Here is a 17850-nt window from a genome sequence, read left to right on the forward strand (position 1 = left end):
GTTGTTATTTTTTTGGATATCACAGAAGAACGTAGGCAATACATATTGGGTACACTATGATCATTATTGGCGAGTGAGAGGTAAAGGAATAAATGACAGAAATGCAGTGACACCAGTGAGGACTTCTCTTTGGAACGAAAGAGCTCTGGTGGCGATGGTGGAGTAGGTACTCGAAATGAGGAATTCCTCCTGAATGTTTCGATGTGGGGAAACTCGTTCGGGTGGAGTTGCGGTGTTCGCAGCTTTCGAGATAGAAGATGGGCGAGGGTGGGTTGGGAAAGGCTTCTTGCCCGCCCCAGGGCCTGGAAGCTGAGAATTTATCCTCTCTGTCGCAGCGTTCTATTAATTACAGTAGCGCCCGATATCGCCTTCCATGTTGTGTCATGTACAGAATGGATCGAAATTAGCTTCACCAGATTATCTGCACCTCATGTTGACCAGCCAGATCGGTGATCTGATCGCCTCAACATTATGTATATAATTGGCTAGATCAGTGCTTCTAAAATCCCCGATTTGGTCTAAACCAAGGCCATTTTGTGCTAACACTCAAGTCAGATGTCTGCTGTCCCACCCACTCTGTCTTAAAACTAATCCAAATAATCCTGTATAAGGATATGAAACTGTCTTTGCTCAATTTCGCAAACGAACTTCTACAAGTTATCGCCCAAAACTTGGAGTCACAAAGAGATATCAACGCTCTAGCCCAAACGAACCGCCAATTTTACCTTTTCTTTAATTCCTACCTTTATTTCTCAAATATTCGACATAAGAACGGTTCAGCTATGGTTTGGGCTGCAGAGCACGGACAATTACAAACAGCCCGTAATCTGATCTGGGAAGGGTTTAATGTGCAATCCCATACCAATCTTGGTTTTATTCCTCTTCATCTTGCAGCCTTTCATGGGCAAGCGGACATAACCTCACTTTTGCTGGCACATGGGGCTGATCCCGAGAAAAAAGGCTTGTTTGGACGTACCCCGCTGCATGAGGCAGCACGCAGTGGCCATAAAGCAGTGGCCAAGCTCTTGATCACGCAAGGGGTTGATCTGGAACCTACAGATTCAGATGGTCGAGCCCCTTTGCATGCCGCAGCATGCGGTGGCCACGAAGCAGTAACCAATATTCTGCTTGAAAAGGGCGTTGATCTACAATCAATGAATTCTAAAGATTTACTGGGTTGCACACCACTGCATTATGCAGCACAGGGAGGCTATGAGGCAATAATCATGCAATTAATAGCAAAAGGGGCTGACCTAGGATCTAAAGATTCATATGGCCGCACCCCACTGCATCTTGCGCTACGCAACGGCCATGAAACTGCGGCCCGGCTTTTGATAGAAAGTGGCGGTGATATGCAAGTTTGGACTCGGGGGATTTGAATGCATTTGGAACTGCGACGGTCAAGAACCATTGTTCTCCGCCTTCGCATAAGGGTGCTCCTCGCGCTTATCCTCTATGGCAACAACTATATTGCCGGAGATAACGCAATCTGTTCGCGAAGCCTTACTTGTGCCCTCTTTCACTTAGTTGCCCCAATTTTCAAGAGATATATTGATAGAGCTTAGAAAGGGTTGTTCAGGCTTTACAATATGTGTGTGTGTGATTCATTTACGCTGTCCTCTCGTCGAAACGATATGCAGCCTACCACTACTATATATATCTTCCTATGTACATGTATCGTGTACCACTTCCTAAGCGAACTTAGAGCCTCGCCGAGGCCTGCCGTGGCTTCTGTGCCGTTGTTATGTGCTGCCCTTATGGAGCGCGACTTTGAAACCGTTGCGATGCTTCAGCAGAATCCAAGCCAGCCTCCACTGTCTTGGTCCGTGAAGCGCTGTCAATCTTACCTCTTCCTTCATCTCCTGGTCCCCCCAACAGTGTTGATATGCTGTTGAAAGCGTCGCCAAACTTTCCTCGGAGCTCTCTCCTTAACATTCCCAATCTTGGGCAATCTAACAACACGTGGTGAAATCTTTCCCGTTCGCCACAGATGCACAGATCGTCGTCTCGGAATCGGAAAGCCTTTGCGTATGTTGACAACCAGCAGTGTCCGGTTCGCAACTGCGTTAATAAGTACGCTCGATTTCTAGGCAGAGAGCCGTAGAGCCGTCTGGTGTACTTGGCCGGTAGTGAGTCGTCGATCTGACGCAGATGGGCGCCGGTGCTCGACTCGTTCCATTCTTCCTTCCACTGGGCGTGGATCCCTTGTCTGATGTGTGCTCTCTCGCGTGATAGCAGAAAGCAAAATGGGTGTGTTTTCCCCGGTATGGCTGCCTCTTTGGCCAGCAGATCGGCGGTGTCGTTCCCGGGCATTTCGCAATGTCCAGGTATCCACTGTAGTTGAATCGATGTGCCGTGTGTCTTGGTGTTCCTGGCTGCTTGCAGAATGGCATGGATGATCTGTTGTCCCGACTTGTTCCTGGAATCTGGACTGCTTGCAGGGCCGACTTGCTGTCACTGAGGATAGTGGCAGATCTCACCCGCGTATGGGATGTTCTCCAGTGTCGGAGGGCGACCTTGTTGATGACGTTGATGGCATACAGGATCCCAATGAGCTCGGTAGCGTGGACGGACCATCGATCCATGGGTCCAACCTGAACTTGTATGCTGTCGGTTGTTATTAGCGAGTCATTCAGCACGGCCGCTGCGGCAGCCAGATGACCTTCTCGTCCCGAGGCATCCGAGTACACCACGATGTCCGCGGTTGAACGTGCAGCCTCGGCTCTTTCTATCGCGACCTCCCTGTCTGATTCAATCTCGATTTCCGAGAAGGCTTCTTTTCGCCATGGTGGTAGCGGGGTTGGGTCAATCATTTCGATTTCCTGCAGTCTCTCCAGGTTCATGGTTTTCAAGGCTTCTGATAGCGGGAACCGAGCGAACGATCCACGATTGTTGCGTCTTCTCTGGGCCCGACGTAGGGCGCTCCATATGGGATGTTTTTGGGGTAGGGTGTGCAGTCTAGTGATGGTATTTTGTGCGCGGTAGCGCAGACGAAGGTGAGTTGGCAGTACATGTGCTTCTACGTCAAGAGTGGCTGTTGCAACCGTTCGAAAGGCAGATAGGACGCGGATGAGAGCCGCCCGTTGCACAGTACGGAGGTGTCGTAGATGGGTCTTGTCTCGAAGTGGATCATGCCAGACGGTCGAGGCGTAGTCGACAACCGGTGTGACGCACGCTTCGTAGAGCTGTCGCATTTGCTCTGGGCGGAGCTGTCGCAACCCCCCAAGCGCGATATTGACCTTGGTGGCTCGTTTGACGGCTTGCTGTACGTGTTCTTTCCACCGAAGCTCATGATCGAAGATTACCCCCAAGAGTTTGGCGGTCGTAGATGGCTTGATAGCATTATCATTCATGATAAGCTGGTCCTGGCTCTGTTCTTTCCTCTTCCGGGTAATGTGAATAAGCTTGGTCTTTTCCGCAGCGAAGCAGGACCCAGTTCGCCGGGCCCAGGTTTCGATCCGGGGGATGTCTTCGGACTGGATTTTGGCCAGGTTCTCTTCAGCGCTCCAGCCAACTCGCCAGCGGAAGTAGTCATCGATAAAGGCGGATGCCCCACCGTGAAAATCGACCGGCTGGTCGACCAGATCGCAGTTGAAGAATGCAAAGAGGATAGGTGACAGTGGAGAGCCTTGCGCGAGCCCGGCATTGTCTAGCGGCACCACCTCGGTTTGGTAATCGTCGAACCCAATGCTAGCCTGGCGCCCGCTCATGAAGCTCGCAATCCATGCTCGCGCCACCGAGGGGATACCCTTGCACTGGAGGCGAATATCCAAGCTTGTCTTGTTCACCCCATTAAAAGCTCCCTTCAGGTCAAAGGCCACCAGTGTGACGACCTTCTGTCTGTACCACGCCCGGTCGATTGCGTTAGCAAGCATCAGGAGGGCTTGCTCGGTTGTTCGTCCCGGGCGCCCTCCGAACTGAGTATCCGGTAGAAGACCGTACTGCTCCGCGAAGAAGGACAGCCGCCGGGCCATCACCGCTTCCAATAGTTTTCCGAGTGTGTTAAGTAGCGAGATCGGGCGGTACGCTCCCGGTAGCGAGTAGTCTGGCTTCCCGGGCTTCCGCAGGACTACAATTCGCGCGCTTCTCCATCGCTGTGGGTGGTATCCTAGTTCAATCGACGACATGAAAATCCGAGTGATTATGTTTCCAAGATATTTCCAGAGACGTTTCCAGATCAACGTGGGCAGACCGTCCTCGCCTGGTGCTGTTGTGCCTTTGGCAGCCTTGAGCGATCGATAGATTTCAATCTCGGAGATTGGATGCCATCGGATCTCGGTGGGGGCGTGAGCAGGCGCCTCTTGCGCAGGCGCCATCGACGGGAAGAACGAGCCCATGAACGCTTGAGCTTTCTCCGCGTTGTCAACTAGCTCCCTGTCGCCGACCTTGAGGGCCGGAATGCAACCCCAGGAGTCTCATGGTTTCATGTACGTCGCTGCTTTCCATAATTTCTCTTCACCTGCTTCATCTAGGAACTGCTTCCAATGGGATGCCTTAGCCTTCTCAATGGTCCGAGTCCATGCCCGCCGTGACTGGCGCATGCCCTCGAACATAGCCATGGTGCGGTAGTCGGCTCGTCCGACTTCAGCGCAGCTCTCTTGCCACTTGCGTCATAGGCGGTTCACATCTTTCTGTTGGGCTTTAAGGTCGGCAGTGAACCACCGTTTGGAGTACGGGGAAGGTCTCAGATCGGATGTATGCTTGTCGACTGCATTCGCGGTCGTGCTTGTAAGTCTCTCTATGACTGTGTCTAGCGCCTCGGCTGAGTCTAGCTCCCCGGGTTGCTCGAAGAGTTCCTGGATCTCCATTCCAATCTTCTCCCAGTCCGCTCGGTCGTACGCCTTTCTCGTCTTGGTGATGGGGTTGCGCCGCGCTTGGAGGTACCATTCTGAATAAGTGCCTCGGTGATCTGAACCATAGTTGTCGTGGTAGAGGTGGCATTTGATGAGTAGGTCTGGTCTGTTCGTCACCGTCTGGTCGATCGTGGAATTTCTCCCTGGGTGGCTTAACGACCAGAAGGTCGCGGTTCCCCGAGGGAGGCAGCTTTGAAGGTCATGATCATGAAAGAAATTGATCAGTTCGCCGGCGTCCTCGATGAATCGAGGTTGAATGTGGTTGCTCCCCCATGCTGGGTGGTGGCGGTTGAAGTCTCCGGCCAAAATAAGGCTAAAGGCTCTGCCGTCGTCTCGTTTGGTGTTTTGAATCGTGTCGTGGATTGCCGATAAGGTGGCTTCCGCGGATGTTCCATCAGGCGTGTGCATCGGTACGGGCGGAATATAGACTGAGAAGATCAGGATCTGGGAGTCGGCCGTCCAGATCTTGATCGCCGTCAGATCCGGGTGGTTGCATCTCACTTGTCGGTGAGAGGAGGTTGAGAGCTTGCGATTGACATAGATCAGGCTTCGGAATCGAACCGAATCGCTCTCCACTGTAGGTTGATATAGTCGCCATGCGCTGTGGTTCACGTGTGTTCGGTAGGCAGTGATCGACGGTTCCTGGATAAGGAGCACGTCCAGTTTCTGGCTTTGATGGTCGTTGACGAGAGCTTCCATGCCCGCCCTCGATTTCATTGTATTTAGTTGTAGAATTCGGAGGTTGAAAAGACGCGAGATGCCAACCGAGGACGATGAGGATCACCCATTGGACGCCAGGAACCCAATCCACAAGGAGGCTATTCTTTCGCGGTGTTCGAATGCCGAGACACACGGTGGTACAAGCCCATTGTGGCTTGGGCTTTGTATCGGGTAGACACATCAGCACATGGCCTGATGCACAGAGTCGATTGAGAGAAGGGCCAAGGTAGACGATATGAACCTTTCGGTGACTCATCGTCAATGCCACCAGTAGTCCTGTGGAAGTGATAGACAGCATGCGATCGCATCGGTATAGGCGACCCGAGCAGACAAGACACTTGCTTGCTTCGCATTCGACTCGAGTGACGCGAATATGAGGGGCGTCCTGTTGTACGATCCAAGTCAACAAGGCTTGAACCACTTGGACGAGTTGTTATGACTTACCTGTTCATAAAGTTTGCAGAATGTTCGCTTGGGACGAGACGATCAATTAGCTTCGTGGTCATATCTTACCGACGAGATCACTTACAATTGTCTTCATCAATGCAGTCACCATTCATGCCATGTGGACATGATGTTGTATCCAGTTCGTCGCACTCTCCGGCTGTCGCTTCGAAGAAGCTGCGCTGAGTGCACCGGGCAACTTCTGAAAGCCAAAGGCGCGTGACGAACCCACTTGTGACGAGAACTCGTACAGTCGTAACGAGATAAGACCTCGCGATGGGGACGGCGAGAGGTTCATACACCCCGCCGTTCATGGGGTGAAGGCGGTGAGGTCGAGGGCGGAAGACGCGATGGAGCACGCGTCGTAGTGCCACCCTGGTCTTATCTCCGATCCGGCGATAGGACTCCCAACAGGGATGTTTCACGGTGGCGATGGGGCTGCTCCTATGTACAATGGCATGAAATCAGGAATGGTGTTCGTGTTTTGGAGCACAAGATTTTACAACTAGGATCCTTTTTTTCTGCTCCGTTCCTATAGAAATCTTGTTTTTATAGAGAATATCAAAAGCAAAAAAGCAAAAAAACATACAACAGTGAGAATCCGCTGGTGGTCACCCACCCAACTACTAATTCACCGGCGTGTGGCTTATATGCGGTCAATAGTTCGGTGGGTGTCGCCTGGGTGAGAGATGGGTTAGCGTCGCGCGACCGGGCGTGAGAAGGGTGCACATAATCTAGAAAAACAGAGGCTGTTTTAAAAAAGGCCAGATTTAAAGGAATTAGCAGCTCTTAGAGCTAGAAGCTCTAAAAGCTAGGGTGGCAATGACAGCAGCCTCAGTGTGGCTTTGCCGGGCTATAAAAGACTCTTCAGTACAATGTCTCATTCGTTTCATTTCAAAGGCCACGATGGACCATCCCACTTCGCCTTCCCCAATTGACCGGCCAGCTAAGAGACAGTGCCAGGTTTCCCACGACCCAGAAGATGTGAACAAGTTGCAAAGCCGCCCAAAGCAATCTTCAGATGATACAACCGTCGAAGCTGAGGTTAGTCAGGCCCATTCGGTAGCAAACGAACGAAATCACTAACATTGCATAGGTTCCAGTGCGCACACCCAGTTCCCTTGCGGCGGAATTCATGAAGCTTCTACACCACAATCACATCCTGGCTACACCAGCCCTCAAACTGCTTGACTTGTACTTTTGCCTGTGGGAATGCTACGTCGTCAAGTCTGCCGAGAAGATACGAATTGAGGATGAGCAGCGACAGCTTTAAAGGTTAAATGAGTGGCTAGCAAGCGACAGCAACATCCTTCTACAGCTCTGCGATGAGCAGGCATTGATAATGTGGGATCGAAAGCGAGCAGTTCAAGCACTTTGTAACGGCGTCGTTTCAGCCTTGTAAGCAAGCGATCCCAAAGCCTTCCATGTTAATGGGCCGTGATGAGGTCTCGGCGTTGTCGAGCGCTCGTGGGCGATAACGACACCTGAATAGTTCTGCTATCTACTGCCTTCTGTCCCAAATATCATCCCTCTTTTTAGAGGCCCATATAACCGCCGATGAAGTTCCGTTGGGGTTGGTGACGGGGTGTCAACGTTTCACGGCTGTTGATACATCCGACGCTTGGTTTTCGAGAAGTTAGCATCTGGCCATCAAGTCCTAATTTGCCATGAACTTACGTTATCAAGATAAATAAAATTCCTGCTCAGTTTGCGGCATTCTGTTCCTCCCAACCTTCGTCAAATTGCTACTTTCTACACTTCTGTATTTCACCACCAGCCCTCGACGGCGAGTCTTGAACAAAAATGCACGAATCGAACAAGAATGGTCTGTACCCGTTGTTTTAATGGTTGCTTTGTGCTAAAATTGGTAGACTGTGATTTGGATCTCGACCTTCACATCATCTGGCAAGAGTCCTCTAGCATACCGACACCACCTCCCTGTCTCACCACCGACTCCGATAATCCTCGGCAGATTCTCTCGGTTGAGGGTGAGCCTACAGGATATGAGACTTCAGGGTCTTCCTTGATCGAATTCCTTTTCCACCCCACTTACGACAAGCTGTCGGCCTTCAAGTGGACGAGTCCAGATCCTCTGTCCATGTCTACTCAGGCTAGCGACATTTTCCTCCATATGTCAGGGTCCGTTCTCCCTGAAGAAGTGCTGTGCATAGAGTTTCGGCTAGCACGGTTGGATTGGACATCTGGCGCGAGTACAGGAGAGCATCGGTTCTTCCTGCTCCGGGTTGAGAGGGCCACGTGTAATCTCTGTCGGGTACGCGGACAGTTGCTAGACAAGATCTTCCGGCATGATTTTGGTTCAATAGGCACTAGCTTCCGACTGTCCCTGTGCCCTCGCATGGAACTTCTACAATACTCGAGTCAATCAACACTTTCTCCGCTAGGTACGCTACCCACGACACTGTTCCTGGATCCGGAGTTTTTTGTGCATAATATATTGGGTGGTTACAAGTGAGACCGGTCCAGAACATGGGGGATTGTTCACAGACACAAGGAATATAAGCTGCTGTTCATGCTGTAGTTCTCCTTCAATTACAACGTCATTGTAGTGTTTCTACTTCTAACAATATGAATGATAACTCCCAATAGCCGATCTCTCACTCTCCTCTTGCATTGTCCGGCAACCCTGCCAGATTGAGTCTCGAAGGGTGGTTCCAGTCATCAAGTACGCTAACCAGCCTCTCCCGGGATAATTCCAATGCCTGTTCAAAAAAGCGCAGCTGGGATAGCTGCTTGTCGTGGCGAAGGTGAAGACGGTCCCTCTCTTTTCTCAGGTGCGCACCAGCTTCCTTTAAAACAAAGTTGCCCTGCTCTAGTTTCTCGCCATCAATGTGCTTGGATACGCATGACTCCTATAGGCGTCGATAGAGTCCGACAAGTCAAGCTGCGGGAAAGGCGAACTTGGGATCGTCGCGTTCGATGTCTGCTAGCACCTTCAAGATGGGTTGAAAGGGCTCAGCCGCCAGCGTGTGTCTTATATCTGCTTCCTGTTGCGAAGGGAGGGCTGCAATGGTTAGCAAAAGCATTTGAAGCCGAATCGTTTCACTTACCAATGGGATATGGTCAGAACTTTCCTGTGATTTGTCTTTCTCACCAAGGATGGGTAATTCACTGGGCTGCTGTTCTTCTTCTTTTTCCTGGTTTGGCGAGATGCCCGGGGTATCCATTTTGTTTGTAGGAGAAAGTCAAGATCTGGATAATACCATTTCTATCGATCCTTGGTGTCTCTTATAGACTATGCACACGCATGTGGCTACGGACTGGGTTTTACAATCACCACTACGGTCTGTTGAAACAGTCAAATTTTGACTGGAGCTGTTTTACTTTTCAGCGGGCTGCTGATAGTGTATTCAACAATAGGGATAGTCGGTCGGGGAAACTGGTCAAGCCTCACGATGTTGAGGGCCAGAGATGAACGCTTGTTGACGATATATATTTCAATCAGACACCTCTTTCCCTTTCGTTGGACGCCTCAAAAATCCGACAAATGGAATATTGTAGAACTTATAGTCATCAAAAAAAGAAGTTCAAAAAGAAAACAAAAAAAAAAACTTGGTGTATCTTCATGGTGCAAGTTCGGAAATTGAGTGTTGACAACGTGTGGCCAAGCTTCAACGGGTTGACGGGTCGAGCACGACCTCACTTTCTGCAGTCTTAGACGGACAGACCTACAGCTCAACACAACCAACACCACACTAACGCGAGGCTAGGGAAAAAAAATCCATGACCTCTCGGGATGAAATTGTAGGCGCTTTTCGGTGATATAACGTTGAATCGCTCACAGGTGAGGTATCAGAACAAGAAATATGAGCCTGTCATTGCGGATGGAATATCTCCCACAAAACCTCAATTTAAGAGGGCCGTGAAGGATTCAGCAGTGAGCCAACGTTTCTTGGCCTACTCAGCATCCCTTTTTCTTAACACCATTCTTACTCGTCTCTCTCGCTGAGCTAAAGGCATAAAAATTGTCGCTGTATGTCGCTGCAAATAATTGCGGTAAAAGAAGAAATGGGTTTCAACAGGCCTCAATTAAGAGAGTTGTCCCTCAACGCGTTCTAATAAGCAGAGCACTTACGCAATAGAAGGAGCCGAGAAGCCTATAAATACGTCCTCTACCCCCGGCAATTTGCTCTACATTTTATTCACTTGACTCTGCAAAATCGAGCGGGCTTGTGTCTGAGCCACTTGATAAGTTCTTCCCCATTGATCTAGTACTGAAATTCCCACTGTACTGACATTTATAGAATACATCGTGGATTAGCAAGCTAGACAGTGCCTGTGAGAGATACAGGTATGATTCCCACTAGATGCACTGCCATTCACACCAGCCGATTAAAGATACGAGTTTTGGATTAGCTGGTCAATGTGTCTATGCGAAGATGCCTCCGCCACAGCAGTCGACTGAGCTGATCTACTGTACAGCTTCTGTGTGTATTCCCAAGAGAAAGCGCGAATATCCCCGTCGTAGGTATGTTAATCTTAGCCTGACCTGTCTGAATTCTACTGATCCGGAAGACGATGCGATTTCAATAGAACCGAGGACATTTGACTAAAATGCACGAGCGCAAGGATCACAGCTCTTTGCTGTCTCTTCGTCCCTGGTCCACCAGAACAGGTGAGTCCTGAAATGTCTCTCCGATCTACAAGCTAATGAACGACAGTGACCCTTGAGGATTAAGCATCCGAGTCAGTGCTCCGCGCAAAGCCATGGCTTACACACTATTCCTGGCCCCGTCGTTTCAAACCACACAGCATACCTTAGGTGAGGTATATAAATGAAAGGAGCGGGCTAAAACAGGTACGGACATCCGATTGCGAGCTTCGCTGCATAGAAGCTTGAGACGTCCATTCTTCTTGGTAATGTGAGTGATTTTATCGCGCCTTCTGCTGCGCTATATCCAGTTATTTGTGCAAGCGCGAACATCATTACTGAGTTTCATGCCATTTTACAGAGGAGCAGCCCATCGCCACCCGTGAAACATACTTGTGGGGACTCCTATCGCCGGATCGGAGATAAGAGCAAGCTGGTACTACGACGCGTGCTCCAACGCGTCTTCCGCCCTCGACCTCCCCGCCTTCACACCATGAACCGGCAGAGTGTATGAACCTCTGGCCGTCCGCATCGCGGGGTCTTCTCCCATTACGGCTGTACAATTTCCTGTCACAGGTGGTTTGCCACGCGCCTTCGCCGTCTCAGGAAATTGCTCGGTGAACCCAGCGCGGCCTTTTTGAAGCGGCAGCCAGAGAGAGTGCGACGAACCTGAATTCAACACGGCATAAATGGTGACTGCATTGTTGAAGAGAATTGTAAGTAATCTTGTCGGTAAGCTGATATGATCACGAAGCTAATTGACCGTCTCGTCTCAAGTGTACACTTTGCGAACCTTATGAACAGGTAAGCTATAACAACTCTTCCAACTGGTTCAAGCCTTGCTAACTCAGATCGTACAACAGAAGGTCCCCTCATATTTCACATCGTCAACCTTGCCATTTCTCTCCTCGCTGATTCTGTACATCAGGCCATGCGTTGATGTGTCTACCCGATACAAGACCCGAACTCCGATGAGCGCATACCACTGCGTCTCTCGGCATTCGAACATCCCAAAGGATAGACTGCTTGTGGCTTGGGCTCCCGGCGTTTCATGGCTGACCCCACGTTGTCCTCGGATGGCATCTGGCGTCTTTCCAAGCCTGGAAATCCGACAGATACCGAAGAATGCTAGAACCTCGCAGACGGCCAGATCTTTAGTCCAAGTCTGCGTGCAAGGAGAAGGTGAGGCAAAGGCCCCGTCATTCCGAGCCTACAGAGTAACATTGGCCATATCAGCTACGGACCGAGAAAAAGAGACGGGCTGGTCCCGACTCTCAGCCGAGCTAACTAAAGAGCTACGAGCTAAGGATCTCCGACTGATACTGTCCTACCTTATCCTACTCCGCGTTGCTCAGCTGTTCGACGTATTCGAGCAGGTGGAAAGGAACGAGCGAAAACGAACCAATCGGACATACAAGACGCTGCATTAAGGGCGCTGTCAGAAATGTTGTGGTGTCTTTGGACACATGTTGGTAGATTTGATGCCTCAGCACGCTTTTTCTATCCAAGCCCGAGTAACATGTGCAAAGGCCAGTTACCCTGGATGTCACTGCATCTGCAGGTTAGTCAAGCCGAGCGCGTGTATCATTTTCTCACTGAAATCGTATTCTAACATATCGCGCGCAAGCAGATCTTGCCGGGAGATAGCCGAGCTCTCTACGTCCCCACGTCGACTGTCCTTGAGCATCAAGTATGTTCTTTCCAAACTCACCGCGTCCTGGACGACATTCGGCATATCACTATCCAAACAGATCCTTTGTGAAGGTGGCAATGATGTCCGTAACACCACCCAGAGCCATCCTGCTATGCGACCTCTTTGACTATCTCGTGCAAACTTCACTGAAATCCCTACCCCTAATCGGCGTTCATGCCATGTTTGCCTTTGGCGGAATGGTTTAAACGCATGTCTGCTGCGATTACAAGTCAAGTAAAGTACCAATTTCGATGATCTCTCCTCACGAAAGTTCGTCGTAAATATTGGCGGAGTCGTCTTTACTAGATCTGGTCAAGATGGCGCTTGCTAGACCCCGATCCGGCTGCAACCGTGTTCCCTCGGCAGTAGAGCATGCTTGATCGCATGGACTCGGGTACTACGCCCAAGAAGCAGTGATCGCCAATTTGAGTGCAGTGTGGTTACTTCACGGGATATGGGCTCGCAATATAAATCGTAGTTCCTGGCAGGGATTACTCACAAGGGTACGACGGCTCCCATATGTAGAAGGAGCCGATTGGATGTTCTTGAGCCAAAGCCCTCAATTACTTGGTTGTCTTTGTTGGGAATCCAATTTGACTATCGCGACCGTTCTAGGATGTAGGCATTCTAGGGTAGAGTAGGATTGAGTGACTTGCAAGCTGCCCGAAGCGATAAATTTGACTGCGCAAGGAACAGTCTATCGCATCGAGGGAAATCTGGCGTGTGCGTTCGACCAGCTCAATCGAATTGAAGGCTGTATGCGAACTTCACTGAGTGACCACCAGGGAACAAGAAATAACGCAGAATTGAAACAACAACAAAATTGATACATCTGCTGTCATGCGGGTGAGATGGCAAGAAAGGGCTCGCGCTAAGGCCGTGAGACGTTGACCACTCACCTTCACCGCCCGGGCATATACCACCACATCAACCCTCGTCAACGTTCATCAATGTTCATCGACGACCATCAACGACCATCAACGCTCATCAGCACACACCCTCGTCAATGCTCATTAACGTGCATCAACGACCATCAACGTTCATCAACGCTCATCAACACACACCCTCGTCAACGTTCATTAACGTTCATCAACGACCATCAACGCTCATCAACACATCCGCGACGCACCCAAACACTCAAGTCTCTATTCGCTCTACGCTCTAATGGCAGATGCATTCTATTGCGGCGGATGGACTAGCAGACCGCAAACCATGAAGACAGGAGGGTTGGGGACACGGCGCTCGATAACGAAGGTTGAATCTTGAATTTACGATTCTGATGATTGGTTTGCATCTATCTAGGGCTCATTTTATTTCTCCAATGATGATCATTCGAAATACGAAATACATCATCAAGATGTTGCGCAGATCTTTGCTTCTTCGAGTACTCTTGAATACTCGAATACTGGTCCCTAGCACCGCGAAGAGGTGCCTGCACATCGCTAGAGGCCTTGTTAACGCAGCAATCCCCTACGAAGCACATTTGTTGACGCAGAGCTCGTCCTGCGAAGCACCTTTTACACTCGCGGGGCTCAGGGCAGCGAGGGAGCACATGTCTTACATCGCTGGGCTCGGAGCAGCGACAGCCGTGGTCACGGAAGCTCTGAAGTCCTTGGTTTCGCAGCACCCCCCTGCAAGGAAAATTGTTGACGCAGACCTATCCTGCGAAGCACACTTGTTGACGCGGAGCCCATCCCGCGAAGCACACTTGATAACGCAGAGCCCATCCTGCGAAGCACACTTGTTGACGCAGAGCCTATCCTGCGAAGCACACTTTTTGACGCGGAGCCCATCCCGCGAAGCACATTTTTACATACACAGGGCTCATTGGCTGTGAGGGAGCGCAAGTCTTACTTCGCTGGGCTCGTGGCAGCGTCAGCCGTGGTTACGGAAGCTCTCAAGCCCGCAGGCAAAAGAGGGACACTATGATGCATCAAAGTGTGAGGACCGAAGTCCTGATTTTTTTGGGCTGGAAATCCGGCTCCTTTTATATTTTTCGGCTACGTTTCTACCAAGGAACCAGTTGCGCAGATGGTAGGCGAGAACCACTGTCTCGTTGATAGGCGTTGAAGCGGTTAAACGACGTTGAAATGGTGTTTGGAGACTTTGTGGCCTGCAGACTCAAGTTTCGTCCTGGATTCATTGCTTTCAAAACCCTGCGTTGAGTGTGGTGAACCACTTTCATCAACTGTTGAACAGACAGTAACGCCGTAAAAATATGATCCCTACATATCATTGAATTTGCAATTAAATCGCTCAACGCGGTGGCACTCTACATCTGCCCGTTCTAGCCACGGTCACCGTCTCTTTCATGAGGGTTGAAGTGCTTCAACAGATGCCGAACTAAAGGGTTAGAGACTTTGTGGCCGACAAAAACGCTAAGCTGTACCTGCAGTTGGCTGGAGGACCCTTTGGTCTCGCTAGAATCCATCCTGTTCATCCTTGGCCCCGCGCCGCTGAATGTTGTTTCTTTGCTGTCTACTCGCAGCCAGCTAATGTTGCCTTTACTAGAACCTCTACTCCCTAGCCGCACAGACACTGACATACTCTCAACTCAGGATGAGGATTGACTTTCTTTGGGAGGGCATAATCAAAGTCCAGACCTTATTGGAAAGCCTTCCATGGGAAACCGAGCTTAGTTTCCAGGACAGCCATGTGCACTGTTGCAACCAAGGCTCACGAGCTAGGTTCTCGTGATCGCCACCCCCTCGCAAGATTGCAACGCTACTATCACACTGATGAGACCCTGGATACAAATAGCGCCCGACGGACTAATCAAACACGATGCGCGAATTTAGACAGACGCAGGTACGGTTCTGCGATGCAGATCCCAGCGACGACCCACGGGACAGTAGATTAAGGAGGTTCTATTTGGGGCCCGGAGAAGAAATTGGAAGGATTTGCAAAGGACCAGACTCGATGTGCAAGCCTAGACTTGACGGGCCGTCAGATTACGGAGGGAACAGGTCTGTGTTGCTTAGGAGGTACGGTTGGGCAGGTGAGGTATTTGGAATATCACACAGAGTTTTGGCAACAGAGATCTGATCCGTGGTCGTGTTCTACTAGTTGCCCTCGCAAGAGCCTGATAGGTCCTCCGTCGAGTGGGAAGCTGCTGCTTTCTCTATCTGGTCTAGAGCGTTCTAGAAGCTATGTATCTTCTGCAAGAACCTCCCCCTAATGAGTAAACTCTTCCGAACTTGACACTTCCTCTCCCTATCTGCTCCAATTCTATCGCCAGTCTGACCTAGTATACAGCGTATGAAAATCTATGCTAATCTTCGACACAATGGCTTACGTAACCGGGCCCCCGCCTTTTGCACTGAAAGCCGAGAAACCGATTGGCTCACAAAAATGACAGAAGCTGGCATTGTGGGCCGGTCCATCTGCGGTCCCGAAAAGTCTATCTTCAAGCACCCAGCGCATCTTTACTATGGCTCCAGCGATAGAGAAATTTACAATTTCTAACACGATTCTGGTCCTTCACAATACTGATATTTGAATAGGTCTTTATCGTGGTCAGTGTGCCTCAATATTTTCCTTCAATGCTCTTGAAATTTTAGGCACAGGTGTCGAATACTAAGATTGAATACATGGTGGAAACAGGGTATCTTACCCTGAATATCATGTGACACATGGTACCAGCCATACCATACAAAAGTGCATATTACAGTTAGTCATCTATGTCCGCACAGATTGTTGAAAACGCGGGTTTTGTCATTTTAGTTAGTTAGAGATTCCAATATATCTGTTTTTGACCATACGTTGTCGTACCGACAGATTTCTGTCAACAGGTTTAACCAACGCCATTCCAAAAAGTCAATGGAGCAAAAGCTTGTAATTAAGCTTTCCATGAAGATCATTTATAACAACCGCAATATCTCACCGAGCGAGCGTTTCCATGGTTCCTCGAAACTCAGTTATCGAAATGATTTGGGGTTTCCGCTACTGATCGGTGGTCCCGCTCATGATTCCATGGTCTCTGTGAAGCTAACTTTCTCCTATAACTTGAATCGAAGCTGCTAGTCTTGGGCTGACTCGGAAAAACTTTGCTTCTCGTCAAACATGACTAGGGTGTGGATCGAAATCAAATCGTAGGCCTCAGCCTCTACACTACGTATCACTCTACTTTCGACCCACCTTTCCAATCAAACACAATCAGACCTCTGTAAATCCAACCAGGCATATTTCCTAGGTTGATAAGAATCCAGACACTTCAGAAATTTCCAGGCAGCCTCCTTGTTACCGTTTCCTGATCTTGTTACGAGGACACTCATCCCGGTGCCATGGGTCTTTATATAGCCGTCTTACCAGCCCAACCTTACTCGTCTAATTACTGTACGTTGAAAGGAAACAGCAATGAATTCTCAGACCGAGTCCCACCGGCTATTGAATAATGTAACATCAAACAGACTTTGGTGGCAAATACTTTGTCTTCCGAAGTTCTTTACCCTAGAGTTGAATGTCTTTCGTCACTGATTGGTCAAAATGTATTCCAAATTGAGCGACAAGTGCGGAAAGTATGGATGGAAGATAATGGACCTCGCAAATCCCGATCGCAAGCTCTGGTTTGGCGAACCAGCTCTCTATAAAAGGCTGTGCGACGTCTCCTTTGATATTGGACCAGAATTGGGGACACTCGTTATCCCAGCGTGGCTCACAATTATGGGTGGAATTCGAAAACTTGATCAACGACAAAGCTTTCGGAGCCGATTGCAACGCGCGCTATCACTGTCATCCTCCGAGTCTGAGGACATCCGGAGTCCGTCAATGTCTGCGGCGGGAGATACCAATACCACAGATGAAGAGACCTATTTTCAGGAGAACGACTTATTTTGCAACCACCGCAACGGCAACTCAGCGGATGGAGGCCAGGAAGATTCTCAACAAAACCGGAGTATGGACCCCAGACCTGAAGAGGAACTGGAACTACCCCGACAGGCTAATCTCTCTGGAGACTGCAACATGGTCGCCTTCCAATGTGTCGCAGAGTGAGTGCCATAATCCTCCTGAAGTAATATTTTGTGGTACGTTTGCTTACAACATTAAGACTAGATGTCCGAACCAAGTCTGTCGTGCGACCCACCAGAGAAAGAGCAAATGCTGATTTTTTCTAAGTCCATGCAAAAGTCATTGGATAATCAAAACAGCTGGATTGCAACTATTGGCAGTGACCTGAAGGACATCCGCAGTCGGTTGGCGGTTGTGGAGACAGCGATGGAGATGATGGCCAAAGAGGGGGAGAACAATACTACAGAGGATAATGCAACTAGGCGAACCCTTCGGTCGCAGCAGTGATCTGGATCAAAATATGATGAGGTTGAAGAATATATTTCAGAGCCTGTTGTCAGCCCTTGTCAGCTGAGGTATCACCATCGCATTGTGCTTCGCGACCAACCATATCTCACCGGAACAGACTCTGACTTGAAGCTGTATATAACCGTAGGGCTGCGGAACAGTACAAAAAAGGTCACTATAAATTCGTTGTAACGAGATGAATTCCCTGGCCTCCCCGCTGATAGTCGCAAACTGAT

The 17850-nt window shown here is 49.7% G+C and overlaps 1 protein-coding gene across 1 annotated transcript; it reads left to right on the forward strand.

Moving 5' to 3' along the window:
- Window positions 1-782: 782 nt before the first annotated feature.
- On the forward strand, window positions 783-1379 carry N7471_013595 (ankyrin repeat domain-containing protein; the record flags this gene model as incomplete). Its single annotated transcript, XM_057286314.1, has 1 exon — window positions 783-1379. The coding sequence occupies one exon, from the start codon at window positions 783-785 to the stop codon at window positions 1377-1379; it is 597 nt and encodes a 198-aa protein (XP_057129639.1).
- Window positions 1380-17850: the final 16471 nt, after the last annotated feature.

The sequence above is a fragment of the Penicillium samsonianum genome (genome assembly GCF_028829775.1).
Source record: "Penicillium samsonianum strain IBT 33392 chromosome Unknown utg000009l_segment0_segment0, whole genome shotgun sequence".
In the NCBI taxonomy this organism is placed as follows: domain Eukaryota; kingdom Fungi; phylum Ascomycota; class Eurotiomycetes; order Eurotiales; family Aspergillaceae; genus Penicillium; species Penicillium samsonianum.